General features: G+C 46.2%; 1 protein-coding gene across 3 annotated transcripts in view; it reads right to left on the minus strand.

Annotated features, from left to right (window-relative positions):
• The window catches only part of RNFT2 (ring finger protein, transmembrane 2), a 48,701-nt gene that overhangs the window by 15,038 nt on the left and 16,672 nt on the right, over positions 1-16,991 (minus strand). For 2 of the 3 annotated variants that reach the window (XM_075012576.1, XM_075012577.1), the window contains 3 exons: positions 16,344-16,377; positions 14,529-14,682; positions 1,863-2,012 (listed from right to left, as the gene is read on the minus strand). In XM_075012576.1, coding sequence (XP_074868677.1) covers positions 1,863-2,012; positions 14,529-14,682; positions 16,344-16,377 — 338 coding nt within the window. The remainder of the gene's footprint in view (positions 1-1,862; positions 2,013-14,528; positions 14,683-16,343; positions 16,378-16,991) is intronic. The other variant, XM_075012578.1, reaches the window with a different exon arrangement.

A 16,991-nucleotide genomic window follows, 5' to 3' on the forward strand; every position in this document is an offset into this window, starting at 1 on the left:
AAGCCACACTGCAAACTAGGCTAGATAAGATGTGAGAAAAGGCCCCATAGGGGATCATTCTGCATTAGCAGGCAGTACGGTAGCATGGTGTAACAGGACTTTTCCATCTCTAACTTGCCTGGCTCTGGAGCGAGCAGGAGGGCAAGGGAAAGGCCGAACATAAAGAACTGCATTAGACTTCCAAGATATGCACACACATCGGAAAAGCAGGACTTTTTTGGGTGGGTTTTTTTTTCGTTAGTGTGATTAAGTGGGCTCTCTACGGAGAATGCCAGTGAGATCACTGTGCAATAGACGTGCAATCAAACCGAGGCAGCAGTAATGCTTCCAGTCAGCAGATAAAAGTGCTCCAAGGGTCCTGCCAATAATGTCTCCAGTCAGATCTGAGGGCTTGAGGCTGTGGACTGTTAGAGATTTCTAAATGCAACTGATCCCTAGATAGGCAGAAGCTCTCTCCCAACCCCATTCTCTCTCCTTGGGGCTTATTTGCGTCTCTGCTTGGGCCCCGGAGTTCTAGCATCCTCCCCGCTATGTGTGTTCACCGGGCACCCACTGAAGTGTAACCTGCAGCCACCATCTTTCTGGCCAAGGAACTGTTTCACCTGCTCTACACAACTAGCCAACACTGCTCCTTCATGAGCTGGAAGGGCAGCCAAAGAGCAGCACCGTGTACCTTCAGACCACTGCCAGCTGCTCTACATAACCTGAGCCTGCCGGACCTGCTCCTGGTGCCCTGGAGAGGGGATTCAATCCAAGACGAGCTCTGGATTTCTGCCAAGAGCACAGACGGTCTGAGCACCAAATACACGTCTGTGGTTTTTCCAGTGTGGTTTGTGGCTTTGCTAATGTGGACTCCCAGGGGTATATTTTCAGCACGTTGGGCACAGAATTAGACTTGCAGCTCCTGTGACTATAAATGCGACCCAAGCTCCTAATACTCCAGGCACAGTACTGAAAACGTACCCCAGCCTATTCCCTCTCCCAGCCTACTCCGCTCTCCTCTTCCTCGCACACAGTACCTCCACTGAAAGGAGAGCTGAAATCCCTCACCTGACTGCCGCAGGACCCTACGTTCCAGATAGGGCTGACAGACACAAAAGGCATCATAAACGATCCATGGCACATTCCTGGACTTTCAGCCACTGGGCTGCATTATCTTCCCTCTTAAACCGGTTTAACTCTCCTGACTTCAATGGAATCACTCCCAACTTACTTCAGCGCAGAAGGAGAGGAGAATCAGGCCAAGACTGGCCAAACTCTTGGGCTTTTCCCACCCTTAGGATGGTTGCAGGCAGACCTTTAGGTTTCAAACACACTTAGTAAAAGCTCTATTATCTGGCTTCCCCTGGGAAACTGGGGGTGCTGGATAATCAAAAGTATCGGGGGCTCCATTTGTTTTGGAAGGGGTCATCCCTCAACTAATGACTGTGCAATACCTTGCATAACTGGAGCCCTCCAGGCAGTACAAATATCTGATAAGCAGCTATCTCCGGACTTCACAGACTTAGACTGTATCCAGCTGAGCAACTTGCACTGATTTAAAAACCAGCAGCTTCCCTTAACGAAGGGGAAGACCAGGATTCAATTCCTAGCTCGACACAGACTGCCTGCGGGACCTCAGACCACCCATTTAAATCTTGCTGAGCTCATTTCCCCCATCTGCAAAATGGGGATAATACTACTTCTTATGGGAGCTGGGTGGATAAAACATTTGGAATAGCACGGAGTGTTCACCCATAATACAGCCCCCATTAGCATTCTAACCGAGGACATTTTAAAGAATTTGTATTTTAATCATAAACAAATAAAAGTCAGGGATTTTCCTGTCCTGTACAGAGTTTAGTCACTAGGCATCCCCTTACCTTGCAGAGACTATACAGTATGATCAGGATCCCTCCTAGGAAATAGCTGCTGGAAGGATCATCTCCCATGATGTATTTGTACCACATCTGGATGGGGACAAGAGAGCGGAACAGCTGGCTCAGCTCCTCAATAATCAAATAAAACTTCCCCTGTAAAACACAAGTGATACAAATTGTCGTCATTGCCAGGGGCCCAAGAGGAGGCGAGACGGTTCAGAGGTCAAAGTTAACGCTAGGAGGAGTTCTGCACGTTCATCACCTCTTGTGTGCTTCGCTAAGGGCTGCACAGACCAGTATTGGGTTGCTGCAACTCCTGCCCTCTTTACGGCCATTGAATTCAGTTTTCAGAAAGGGAAAAGTGCCAGCTCATTGCTTCCTTGTGTTCCCTGGGGCTGTTTTCATATCCACGTATTGTCCACAGTCCCGCACGGAAGCTTTGCACGGCAAGGACTCTCTCTTTGCTCTGTGTTTGGATTGCCAATAGGGAGCCAGCTTCTTGGCATAAATTAGAAAAAAGTACAAGGCATGTTGCTCTTTCCCTTGTCCCCCCTCTGTGCTGAAGTCGAAGAATTCTCATTGCACAAACAGCTTGGTCTCCCTATTTCACAGAGGGCTTGTCTGCACTACCACCCTCCTTCGAAGGAAGGAGGGCAATTAGGGTGTTGGGAGTTTACTAATGAAATGCTGCTGTGCATACGCAGCACTTCATTAAGCAAATTCCCCCCCGCGGCAGCTTCGACATTTTAAACTTTGAAGTACTGGCTCGCGTCTAGCTGCGGCTCACCCGCTGGTACTTCCAAGTGCCGGGGCCACTTCAAAATCTTGAGGAGTAAAGGGGCTTTGAAGTGGCCCCGGCACTTGGAAGTACCAGTGGGTGAGCCACAGCTAGATGCAAGCCAATACTTCGAAGTTTAAAACATTGAAGTTGCTGTAGGGGGGGAATTTGCGGAATGAAGCGCTGCCTATGAACGGCAGCACTTCATTAGTAAACTCCCAACACCCTAAATACCATCCTTCCTTCGAAGGAGGGTGGTGGTGTAGACACAGCCAGAGAAGCCTAGTGAATCCAACTGCAACAGGCCTTTCCTGGCTTCCCCTCGTTCTCTTCTGCATTGTGTGTGTCGGCTCTCAAGTACAAACTCGGAGACACAAAGACCAGCTCTGAAATACAACCTTTAGTTTCAAAGTTGCTAAACCCTCCCAAGAACTGTACTGGGCAAGAGAATTCATCCGTTCTGAGTCAGTGAGCCAGGCACCTTACAGGAACCTTTTAAAAACAGCTGAAACAATCCTGTCATTTGGCACTTCTTCTCGACTTGAAACCATTTGTTCTTACCAAGAACACCATTAAGGTGTCATCATATACCTCCAGGTTTATTGTAACCCTCTGCAGCATCAATGGAAGCTATGTTTTCCAACCGCCTTTTCTTTCATTCCGCAGCAGCCAGAGTCAGAACTGAGAAAATGGCCACAAACGTAGGATTTAATTTCAGATCTCCCAACCTTGAGGAGGACCCATTTTTGTTTTGTCACTCGTCATCACTTAGAAGGAAGAACTGATCCAGGGCAAAGGTGTGGGGGAAGGGGTCACGATAGTAAACAAAGAGGTCAGCTGTCATGGCGTCAACACTCTAAAAGTTTTAAATTTTAAGATGTCACGATTTTGGATTTGATAAGGGGAGGGAGGAAAAGGAAGGCTCCCCTCGAATTTTGTTGCGTGCTGCACGGTAATAGTATCACTGATGATGTCATCATAGGTCACTGTCATTAATCGCCATCGGTGGGGAGCAGGGATTGAGTCTTCTGCGGTCCAGGAAAAAAGCAGCAGCCGGCACCCTCCCCCTGGGTCTCAGAGATGAGATCACTTGGCAGGCTGTCCTGCTGGGCTGAACAAATCGAATCCTTCAGAGAGCTCTGGCATTCTCATGATCTCATATCCCCCCTGGGACAATGAGTGAGGTCACACCAGCGGTTGCTAAAGGACCTGGGCTTTTTTCTCTCTCCCTCCCCCGGCTCCCTCTTTAATCCCGTGTGGCATCACATAACCAAAATGTAACGGCAACAATCTGAGATTCTAAGTGTAAGCAATTTATTAAATTAGCATGAAGGGCTTTCTAGCCAGACTCACACTTCAGCACAATCATCATTTATTTCATAAGCCCCTTTGACAGGGCTGCAGTTTGCTAATGACTAGTCCATCACTTTCTTTCGCATAGGCAGCTCTCCATCCTCCTCTCAACATCCAACCCTGATCAAAACTGGCAAGCAAAATGCACCGCAAATTCCTGAAGCAAGCACTTTGCTGCCTCTCCTTTTTAATCCTCTCTCCCATCAGACTTGCAACGATTCCTTCATGCAATTCAGCATCTGTAACTGACTGGCCAGGTTACTGGTTACACAGCTTCACAGAGGACATCTGAAATCTTTCGCTGATCCAAGCAGCTTCACTCCTGTGAAGTTCAGGAGCTGGCCAGGGCTAAAACTACACTACTGAGGAGTTTCTGAGCTTCCTGGAGGCAGAGCAGAGGGAAACATCCAGGTGAGCTTCCACCCATGAGAGGCGCAGAATGAGGCAGAGCTGTGCAGAGAGGTACTTGCAGCAAATGGAAGATTAGATGTGCTAATGTAAATCCAACTCAGTCACCTCCCCTAGGCTAACCACTTGCCACAATGGTGAACTTCTCAGCAGCCTGGAGCTCTACTAATAGCCCCCAAAGGAGAGAAGCTGCAAGCATTACATGGGTGTGCACCAACCTGGATGACTCATACCACCACAATGACCATCCAAGAGAGTCCTGTAATCAGATATGTCATGGCAGCCAATGGGCGCAACTACACAGACAGCTAAAGAGACTCAATAAAAGGGAACAGTTGCCATAGGAAATGTTGCTCCAGCAAAACGAAAAGCAGTGCCTTCTGGGAGCACGGAGGCCACAGCCATGTCTCAACCCTCCAGGACATTTTCCTGTCACACTTTTCTAATTTGGGAGGAAAAATATCTCAAAATAGACACAAAACACTAGTAGAGATAGGAGCCTGAAAAGCAGTGAGGTCCTTCTCCATCAGCAGATGCATTGTTTCCTTTCCATTCAACTGCAAAATGCATCAATTTTGATAATCCCTAATTTATTCCAGGCAGCACCGTGAGCTCTGCCTATTAAGGTTGGCTGACATGTCCCATTCTAAGAGCCTGTTTCCAGTTGCTTATAAAAAACTTAGGTGAACTTGACTCATTTGAGCTGAAATTTTTCATGTCACGGTGTCCTCAGGCTCTATGCTACTTATTTAATTAATTTCTAAGTTTTAGCCATTTCTGACAATGAAGGGCATTGCTTTGCCAGGATTAAAAAGAAAATCGGCCATACAACCATTTCGCTGAGAGTGTCCAGCCCCGACGCAGTGGAGCAGGAGCCCAAAGCTGGCCTCTGTGAGGATATGCCTTTTGCACAATCTTCCTAAATCTGGCCAAGCTCCAAGTCTGAGAAAAACCTCCCTTCACACATGGCTCATAGAGCCTTGTTAAAGCCTCACTTAGAATCTGAGGATCCTCTGCACCAAGCAAATGCCAGATTCTCGCCACTCCTCCATGCATCACACATTTGCCATTCCAACACAGCAGATAGGCCTGCTCCAGACCTGGGCTGCAGGGGCCGAGGAGGACTTGTCCTGAAACTGCACCTCTCAGCGGCTCCAGGAGAGAGGGCAGGGGAGCAGGGGGACCAAGAAGCTTCCCTCTCACCTGTGCTCTCACTAACTCCTGGCAGAAGTCCAGGCAGTACAGAGAAGAAAGATGACAAAGGTGAACAAGTAGAATGTGGAGGAAAAAGCAGCTGAGGCACAGGGAAAAGAAGGGAAAGAGAAGTTAGGATGGGGAGCTGCAGTGGGACAAGGACTAGGACTGGCTGGAAAGCAAACTGGATCTGGGATAAAGAGCTTGAAGAGTGGAGACTGGGGAAGAGACAGGACCATTACAGGGACAAAATGGCCTGTGACCACTAGAGAACATGTCTCTCCAGAGCCTTGAATGGAAACCAACACCCCAGAGTCTCACTAATCCTCTACGGTCAGCATCTGTCTGTGAAACTCACAGGCAAAGTATGTTCGTCCTTTCCTCTGGTGCTGGTCCACAGAGGTGTTACCTTATTTTTACTTGAGAGACCACCCCAGGGTTACACTCATATGAATTTTGTTATGTGCCACTGCTGAATTAAAGGAAGGGGGAACTAGCTTTCAACCCCCCCCCCCCACACACATATACACACACTCGCATCCTCCTGCACTCCTACACTCACACAGACAAACTCACGCAGGCGACGAGTTGTACAGGAACCGTGGAAGAAGTCAAGCCACTGTCAGTCCAGTTTATCTGGCTGCACTCATGAATCCAGGGCAGTGATTGTATGACTATATGACCCCCTTGTCAACTTGTACTCTCTTGTCAGCTGTGGTACTCAGGAGCAGTCAGTGCTATCCATCCAGGGGAGACAAACTCCTGCAGAGTGGTGATGGCCAGAAACAGAAAAGGAGAGAACTCCTATAGTTTTGCACTGATCTTTTTATATGCTTCAGTCCAGTCCAGTCCCACTGCCTCTGGATGCTGTATCACCATGAGTCATCACCACTGTCCCTGGTCTCTTGCATGACCATGAGTCATCAGCTCACAGCAGATGAGACTTTGATCGTCTCTTTATGGGGCCTCCTTATTGTGTAGATTCTTTTGCAGGGCTCAGCTCCTATTATTCTTTGGCCATGAAGGTGCTGCTGGCAGCTGGTCATCCAGACATCCAGGGACTGATTCCATTGCATACCCGCCCACATTCACATTTTCCTCACTCAGACAAAGGAAAGCTCACTTCAGAAAGAAATTTCTTTTACAGACAGAAATAGCCAGGAATTCCTACACAATTAATTTCATACTAACTTATAATATTCAATATAGACCTAGCAGCTGCTACAAAACAAAGCTAATGAAACAAAATATAACTATATAAAACAAAGCTACATGTACTAAACAAAGCTTACAGAAAGTTACACGAATTAAAACCAGCAATGACTGAAATTAACAGAACTTACATCTGCTTTGTATGGGACTGAGCAGAGGCTTTATACAACAAGAGAATGACAACCTACTGCTCACATGGCAGAGGTCTGTGTGATAGATCTAAAGGTGATGAGACAGGAGAGATTTTGTTTTTTACTCTGTCCTTTTTGTTTCTTAAGCAGAGGAAATTTACACACAAACAGGGGAAAGCCATTAAGGTTGCAATGTTAAGCACTCAGAAGTTAGGAAATGCCAGAAGTAAAGTTGCCTGTGCAAGTTTAATTCAGACCCCGTGTGTGAAAACGTTCTGATACAGTCTTTAATTATATGATCACATACTTCTTCCTCAAAAGCCCTCCGCTTCAGTCAGTGCGCAGGATGGCTGGTGCTGAATATTTTGTCTTTATGACATTTCATGTGTGGCCCCAGGCCTCATGTACTGCACATTGTTCAAACCCTCACAAGGCTTTTCCATGGCTCTCATCCCCAAATTACTGCCTACTTCACGAACATTAATTAACATATTTTCACAACACCCCCATGAGGCAAGGGGCTGTTAGCCCCATTTCACAGATACAGAACTGAGGCACACAGACACTCAGATCAAAACCCATGGACTCAGAGATGCAGCAGTGAGTGCTCAGAATCAGCCCACAGAGTTTCAGATCAGGCACCCAGGAAATGAACACATAATGACCACCTGTGAAACATCCGTTCAAGTGACTTGCCGAACATTACATAGGCACTCTGTGGCAGAGGCAGAGAGAGGACTCAGTTCTCCAGGGCAGCAATCAGCTTCACCTCGTAGCCAACTTCACTTCATTCACTACACACCTCCACATTGTACAAAAAGTAAGGCAGGGACCTACAGAGAAAAGTGTCCTTCATGACACCATGCTAATGCACTGATTCATTCCCAGAGCAGGCTGCCCCACTGCATTGAGGGCAAGGGGTCCTGTGAGGAAATTAGCATGTGCTCATCTATCATGGAATCATAGAACACTGGAACTAGAAGTGACCTCGAGAGGTCTTTGAGTCCAGTTCCCTCCCCTCACGAAAGGGCCAAGCACCATCTAGACCAGCCCTGCTAGATGTCTGTCTAACTTGCTTGATTCCACAATCACCCCCGGCAATTTATTCCAATGTTTAATGACGACAACAGATAGGAAATTTTTCCCAATGTCCAACCTAAACTTCTCTTGCCGCAGTTTAAGCCCATTGCTTCTTGTCCTATCTTCAGAGGCCAAGCAGAACAATTTTTCTCCCTCCTGATTGTAACCCTCTTTTAGGTACTTGAAAACCGCTATCAAGTCCCCTCTTAGTCTTCTCTTTTCTAAACTAAACAAGCCCATTTCTTTCAGTCTTCACTCATAGCTCACATTCTCTAGACCTTTAATAATTTTTGTTGCTCTTCTCTGGACTTTCTTCAATTTCCCCACATCTTTCTTGAAATGCAGTGCCCAGAACTGGACACAGTACTTCAAATGAGGTCTAATCCGCACAGTATAGAGCAGAAGAATGACTTCTCATGTCTTGCTCAGAACACAATTAAAGACTAGCAAAACACGTGTATACAGGATAAACTGAGGTTGTATGGGCAACATTAAGTCTAGTATTTCCTAACTTCTGAGCGCTTGACTCTCTCTTTGGGAACAAGAGAAAGACAACTGTAAAGTGTGACTGGCACCTTAGAGACACTCCGAGTCTCCGTTGCCCACCTTGTTAGGACATAGAAAAGGATGCTGAAGAAATCTGTGAGATGAGTGCACAAAATGGGGGGAGGGCACCTTCGACGGGGGGGCATGCAGCATGATTGGCTGCTGGGTCTCAGGCTCATCCATCTCATTAAGAATGTTGAAATATGTTACTGGTTTTATACACGCGTGTGTGTGTTTGTGTGTATTGACATTTACATAACGATTCATAAAGTTCTTACATTCTACATACTTAATTGCTTACACATGCCAGAAAGGTTTTTCCTTTTTCATATACACATAACTGAAATGTCCGTCAGTTTGGGCCTGCTAATTACAGGGATGAAAAGTGGGGCCCGGCATAAAAATTTTGCCCACCCTGCTGTAGGACCAACCTGCAGCTTTCAGGCTGCAGAACAGCTGAGAGATAGGCAGAGGGCTTTTGGTCACTTTGCTGGTGCAAGGAAGGAAAAGGGTTGGGAAGGATATAAAAAAAGGACTGTTGCCATTCTGTAAAGGCAGGTGAAAACTTACTGCAGGCTAATGATGAATAACTCACAAGTTTTTTGTGATGCCCAGCCATGTGTTTTAACTACTCTTTCCTGGAAGAAAGAAAAAAAAAAAGGATAAATCCCACAGCCTTTATGAGACAGAATCCCACCTATTCCAGCCACTGCTCCTGAAATAGGGACGGCTGCTGGGAAAGGAAAGGAAGGATGCTCCAATCAGCCGAGCACGTGTAGGCTGTGAGAGAACTGGGTTCAGTTCCAGCTTTGTCACAAACACCCTGGGCAGCTCGGTGCCTGGTCTCCATGGTACAATGGGGTAACAGCACTGCCCCACCCCACACGGGTGTTACAAAGGTAAAGGCAGTAAAGAGCGTGAGGCACTCAGATACTAGTAAGCCCCCTAACCACTTGGGTTTGTGGTGATCAAGGCACAGTGATATGATCAAGGGTCATGTGACTAAGTCATCCCTTCCTTCGGAAACTCAGGTGTCAACAAAGATGGGAGAGGAACAGGTGCCCTTAGGTAGCACCGCTACTGGAGCAGATCATGGTTTTCCCAGCCATGCTGCTGTGGAGGACAGCTGTGAAATGTGTTAGACAGAAGAACACTCCTGTGTCTCCACGACTGCACCCAGGCCAAGGCTGAGGCCACAGATCATGAGGAAAGCTATGGCCATGCTGTGAGGGGGAAGAAGCGCAGAGGGAGATGGAACTAGATGGAACAGTGCAAAGGTGGCACTGGGTTTGATACTGCACCTTCAAAGCCAGTGGGAGCTTTTGTGGGAGCAGGATTGAGCCCATAGTGACAGAATGTAAAATGACCCACAATGCTAAAAAGGCCTCTTTTTTCCACCTAAAAAAGCCAAGTAGAGCAGAGCAGAAATTTAAATAGCAGCTGGCCTCCTAATTTCAGCAAGAGGGGGGTTTGGCTGTCTGAAAGCTCACCATTAAAAAACCCCAACAAATATCATTTGGTTCAATAGAAAATGAATTAAAGTAAATTAAACTGCAGGAGCCATGTGGCCCGTGAAGGCCTCCATTGTCATAGATCTATAAATGGCAGCTTTTCATTTTCACCGGTAAGGGACGACAGCTTGGTGGGTGTGGAATTAGAAGTAAGTACATAGGAAAGACACTTACTGAAAGATTACAGTTAGGGAGATCCCAGGTGCCTGTGAGGCTCCCCCATCCCCTCCCCTTGTGGCTATTAAACAATCTTTGTTGATGTTCCAGGGAATGTAGTAAAAGGGAAACAAAAATGAGAACAAGATAAAAAAAACACACACAAGGTAAGAGAGAAAGGAACCAGGCTTCTATCAGGACAAGCTGCTATCCAAGAAATCTTGGTCACTGAAGCCTTTTAAACAACTGCTGGTGGTAAATTTTCTTCTCAGCATCTTCAAATATCAGAGCAGCAGAAGAGTTTTCCCGGTCTTGTATCATATTACCCATCCTTCCCAGGAGAATCAGAGGAACTGGAAGCTCCATTTTAAGGAGAGAAAAAAAAAATCCAATGGTTCAATTGTTTTAAAGCACGTTTTGGTGCCATTGCATGTAGATCCAGGGGTAGGTATTCAGCACCTCTGAAAGACAAGGCCAGCTAACTCAAACTGGCCACAAAGGACAGAAGCCATTTTTTAAAAGGTGTAAGTGACTTGTCAAAGCACACAAAGCATTAGAGAGGAGATTAAAACTCAGGAATTCCTGGATCCCTGGGCTAGATCAGGCTACCAAGCCATACCTCTTATCAAACCTCTCTCCCCAGTCTCTCTCCTACCTCCCACCCCAAGCATTGTTCACACGCCCAAGAGAAAGAGGACCACGAGAACACTGGAGAAAGCCACATAATATCAAGAAAAGGCTGGGAACTTTGACAAAGAGTAGGAGGAGTGGCTGGAAAAGCCAGAGTCATTTTGGAATAAGGCTTTGAACTCTGAAAGGTGAAACTATCAGAAGATGACTAGTCTGAAGTTAAACTGAGAAAGATGGAATGAATGAATGAATGAACAAACGAAAGAGGGAATGAACGAATGAACAAAAAAAGGAGGAATGCACAAATGAGCGAAAAGAGGAATGAACGCACGAACGAACGAAAGGAGGAACAAACGTACAAACAAACAAAGGAACAAACGAATGAAAGACAGAACAAATGAACAAACAAACGAAAGAATCTGTGCACTATCCCCCAATTCACAAGTTTCTTTACATCCATTGCTGGCTGCACACCAGAAAGGCATCACCAGCAAACTCAGGAGAAAATTCCCTCATGCAGTTTTCACCATTCTCCATTCCTGGTTCTGGATGTGGCAACTGGAAACCACTGTTTTGATCAGGAAGAAGAATTCAATAGCACCAGCTCTTAAGGAGTGTTATCTCATAACAGATTAAATGGGCCTCCACCTCTCCACTGTCTCTGCAGTGTGATTTTAAACTGACGTTCCTCCAGTAGCTTCGTCCTGAAGTATCCCAAAGCATTTTGCTACCTTAGCCACATAATGATAAGACTCATATTCTTCAGCATAGCCATCAATGGAATGGAAAGCAGCATCCATTTAAATTGCGAGCAGCAGCGCCATAATAATGTTTGGTAGGGAGTGAAGAATACCATATCTGGCTGACATTGCCAGAGGAGCAGTCACACTGTAAATACCTCAGATGGACTTAAGCCAACACCCAAAGAGTTTGTGCACATTGCAGCTGGGAGCATGCCTCCCAACCTGGGCAGAAAGATACTTTCTAGGTTCACAGTATGCTTAAAATAGCAGTATAGACATCATGGCACAGCTAGCCGCTAGGGGATTGGACGGGCTTGTATTCAGGGCAGGTAACCTGGGCTGCGACTTCCATTTTTAGTGTGCTCAGCTCAAGCCAAACTAGTGTGTCATCTACCCAGGCTGGGAGGCATAAACATACCCTTAGGCTGATACACCTCAGGTGTCTTGTCCACCTAAGTGGACAAGCGCTTGTGTTCTCCTCAGAAAATGGAGCTTCTAGCATTCTATTGTGCCCTAAATCTAAGCTGGGGAGGTCAGCTCAGCAAAAAGCAATCTACTTCATCACCACCAGCACCATATAGTGTGCTGGGTTTTAATCCAAGGTCTCCCATTCAGGTGAGATCCTGCTTAGTTTTCCTGTTCAGAACAGATCACAGCCCAAAATGGCTTACGGATGTAAAGAGAACAGTGGGGTAAAATATTATTTATTTATATATCTATATACATATACAGAGAGAGAGAACATGATTAAGTGGTAGCAACAGAGCCTCAGATGTCAAGGGACAGAGAGACCATCAACATATCAAGACAAAAAGGAACTTAAAAAATTGGAGAAATATCACTGTGGAGAAAAAGGTATTAAAAATGAAGCATCTGTGCTGTGAGCCATTATAGGCCCTTGACAGATGTGATCTTACCAGCCTCCCACTGTAGCTGCAAATAAAGACCAAGCATCTTTCTTCTCCCTCGACAAGGATTAATGAGTACTTGGGATAGCTCTCAGACAAGCAAGCAAAGGCTGTGAACCTTTTCCAGTGCAGCAATTTATCTTGGAATGACTATTCACATCACTTTTTTTGCAGGCTGGATTATGCTCTGACCCAGCACATTAATCTCCCAAAATAAAATTATAACAATAATAGAAAAAAAAAAAGAACTGGACAATCGCCAAAGATAAATTAATAACCATCTTGAGTACCTCTGGTGCTCAGGAACAAACAGCTCAACTCCCCCACCACCCATGTTATTTTTAAGCATAACTATTCCTGGTTTAAAAACTCCCTTTAAGTGCTTCGCCTGAGATTTTCAGTGTGGAATGATGATAGTAATAACTTGCATTTACATGGTGCCTTTCATTGCAAAGGCTGCCCAAGTGTCTGTACAAAATTAACTGATCTACAAGCTATACTTACCACTTTCACCATTGCGGAGGGGTGGGTGGGCTGGGGACAAGGGAACCATGACAACTCTTTCATAGTGAACAGGAACTTCGCACAACAGCTTAGGACCAGAAGTGAAAAACATCACACACTCAGACCTGGCCTACACACAGTTTTTGTACAGACAACGGAATTTTAGGAATGAACTTTTCTACTGAAATAATTTGTACCACTGCTGCTTTGGGTGCAGATATAGCTGCATAAATGTGCTTTCCCACGCTTCTCTTGCAGGAATAAGCTCTATCCATATAAGGCACCGATACATCTCTATAAAGGTATCCACACAAGGAGGAGACATGGTGCTGCTTTGCAGACAAACCTTTAGGGTGATAACATAATTATTTAAGCCGCAAACCTCCCAGAACACTAGGGTTCACGCACCTATTTTTGTAATGCAAGAAAAGGAGAGTTACAGGTCTGCAGTAAGCACAAGAGCTGGGAACCAGAATTTCACTACTCATGCAAGAGTTACAGCAGCATAATGTGCCTTACGCCTGCTCGGGGACTGGATAAGGACTGACTCAAAAGGAAGAATTCCAGCAACTGTGGGGGCAGGACAGGGGATGTCTCATTTTTAATGCCCAGAATTAGAAAACCACTTCTTGGAAAAAAAAAAACAAAAAAAACCAAAAACAAAACCCATTCACCAGCCATAAGGCGGAGCAGCCCTGGGATCCTGCATGTGTGCCAGGCAACCAAATCTAAACCAGGAAATGGATTTGAAAGATGAAGCGTCCCTGGCTTGTTTACTTTACTGGAGACCCTGAGTGACGCTAAAATTCGGTTAAAAAAAAACGGTGGCAGAAGGAAGCGAGAGTGTATCACTTAATAAATAGGGACATCTGAAAAGTTTCTACCAGCTCTATAGTTGGTCAAAAACTAACCCAGGAAATATGTTGTAAAAATTTAACCAGAACTTCTCAGGATTTTTTTCCTCCCTAACATCAAATTTCCATAAAAATTTTAATATTTGAAAAGTTTTGACCAGTTCTGCTACATACAGGGCAAATCAGATTTTTAAAATTCCATTTTATAATCTAAGGTGTTACCAATTACACAGACAAGGATGCTTGCCTTCTACAAAACATGCAATTTTTATCACTGTAATCTACCATTTTTCCAAAGGAGGGAGGCAGGCAGTTTGTTCACAAAAGGCTAGGTAGTGCAAACTGCCCACAGCCTGCAGCAAGGGCCAGTGCTTTATACTCACCCAGCTACAGCCTATCTTTTCCTTTCCATTTCTGGGACAATGTGCAGTTCTGGGAGACAGGGAGGGAGGCAGTTAGCAGTACTCACCCTAACTTGAATGTAGGAGTGAAAATCTGCCTGGTCCTTACATACATCATGCAAAGGTTTGTGGAGATGGACACTGTCTAAGCTTTGCACATCTAGGCAAGGACCAAGCCGAACCTGTATCTAACCTCAGCGGTATGGTTTAATTGGATGGCTCCAATCAAGTAAGATCAGGAAGAAAGGGGAGTCCTTTACCTTTGCCTTGACCGCGAGAATGATTTTTGGCAGGGCAACGACCAGGCATTTCAAAGCGATGGTGAGGTACTTCAACACAAAGTCCACGATCCCCACCGTCCACATCAGGTCAAAGAAATCCAGGCTCTCCAGATTGGGTTTCAGGAATATCAGGCTGAAAAGTAGGACAGCAAGAGCCAAATATTGACAAATGCCACATCCTCTGCCTTTCATCAAAGCTCCTGTAAAAAATTTAGGCCAAAGGGCTCCACCAAACTTGAGCACAAGTTCTTAAGCGCAAGTGTAACAGAAGCAAGGTCAGCAAGTTAGTCCCATCGGGCCTTTCACCCAGGCCTGCTCCTGTCCAGCCCCAATGAGTCAATGGCCTCAGACTTGCCCATTTGCAGTAAGGGAAACTGTGGAAGTTCGCCTCTGCACTCCATGCTGATAAAAGAAACTTCCCTCAGAGACAAGGAGTCTCCCTCAGTTTTCCCCCTTCAATCCTACTCCTGAAGGCAAAGCGACCTACTTCTCTACACTTTCATGGATAGAGAATGATCTGAAACAATGGTGCACAAAGTGAGGGGCGAGCCCCCTGGGGAGGAGGGTGTTGCAATTTCATAAGAGGGTCACGGCACAACCAGCTGCTGGGTCTCAGGTTCATCCATCTCATTAAGAAGGTTGAAACATGTGACTGTTTTTATGTGGGTGTATTCACTTTTATATACCGATTAATACAGTTATTACATTCTACAAACTCTTCTTCTAACAGGTGCCGAAAGGGTTTTGTTTTTGTTTTTTTTTTCATATGCGCAGAACTGAAATTCCCGTTGATTTGCAAAAATTAGACAGGTTGTGGGAGGGGCCCTGCTAATTGCAGGGATGAAGAGTGCGGCCCGGTGTAAAGAGTTTGCTCATCTTGATCTGAAACGTGCCCCGCACTGCGGTTCAGAACCATGCTGAGGGTAGCTGCAACTGCTCAGTAGGAACAGCATGGGACAGTTAAAGAACCCTTGCTCTGTAGACCAGTTTTGAAGCTCACCACAGCACTAAGCCAAGCTGTGTGCACAGGGCAGGAGGGTGGCCAGGGCAGCACAACACAATGCAGAGGGCCATCCAACCTGTGATAACTGCACTGAAAAAGTGGCTCCCCAACTTGAGAGGCAGACTAAGGACATCTCCTATGGAGGTATATCCATGCCAAACCTACAGAAAGGGCAACACCAGCTCTGTCACAGCTTCCAACACACAGAAACTAATGGGAGGTGGAGGACAGCCACACAGAAGGCCAGACCCTGTAGCGACAAAAGTGCCAAGGGAAGGGGAACCAGCACAGGTCCATTGCACAGAGGCAGAAGGTTGGATTGCAGGGAGCCGTGCAAGGCAGCTATGCTCCATGGGTGGTATTTCGCCCAGCAGCTCACACTGAACAGGAAGAAACAGGACATGGGCACAGGAGGACCAATCTCCACTGCAGAATTATCCCCCCATACCTGCGCTGAGAACATGTAGGGGGATGTGCAAGTCTAATTCAGTCATGGGGCTAAAGCAGCCCTCCCAGAGGAGGAGAAAATGCCTCTGCTTTTTCTGCTCCTGCCACTCTAGCCACATTGGGGCTAGGCATTGAGCTGGGTAGGAGGGGGCCGAAGGTACCGGTACTTCACGACTGGAAAGCTCTGCCCCAGGCAGCAATGAAATCAAGACCTTCCCTGGCAGTCACGAGGGGCTTCTTGTCACTATTAGCATCCACTAAGTTCTCTTGTGTGAAAAGCCAAAACGTAACAAAAAGTAAAACCCAAAAACCAAAAAGCCTGAGCATGAAATTAAAATACTCACAACACTGGCACAGCACAACTGGAAAAAATTAACCCTAAAAACAGAAACAAAATCAGAAGCTTAAATATTACTGGGAAAGGAAAACGTGCACGCACACACACACACACACACACGCATGCACGCACACACACGGCAGCAAAATCAGGAAACGAAAAATAACGAAAACAAAACGTGAACAGGAATTTCTAATCTCACAAACCTGTGGAGGACTATGGGCCCCTGTGTGGCCAGAGTCTCCTCACAGACAGACCTCTCTGTACATGTGGAACACTGCTGAAGTGTAGGGATCCTGCATGGAGTGGCTTGACAGATCAGGCCTTGGTTTGGAACTCTTTGTCAGCATTTTCACAGTGTTTAATCTTTTTCCACCGACGCACTGTTCCCCAGGAAAATGGGCAAAAGGTTTCTGTTTTGCTGAAACCTTCTGAACTAACCTGCTCCTCTCCGAGTCCACCTCTGCTGTTGCTTTCCAAATCTGTCAGACCTCATCGGCTCCCCCACGCCACTACCTTGCTGCCTGGATCCCCCTGCTTCTCAGAGCCCCCCAGCAGCCTCTTTGCGGCCTCGTTTCCTGGCTGCCTGCTATGGCAGCCTTTCCAGCACATTGTCCCAACCTGTTTTTCCCGTTCCACTCTTGACTCAGTCCCT

The sequence above is a fragment of the Carettochelys insculpta genome, chromosome 18, assembly GCF_033958435.1.
Source record: "Carettochelys insculpta isolate YL-2023 chromosome 18, ASM3395843v1, whole genome shotgun sequence".
Classification (NCBI taxonomy): Eukaryota; Metazoa; Chordata; order Testudines; family Carettochelyidae; genus Carettochelys; species Carettochelys insculpta.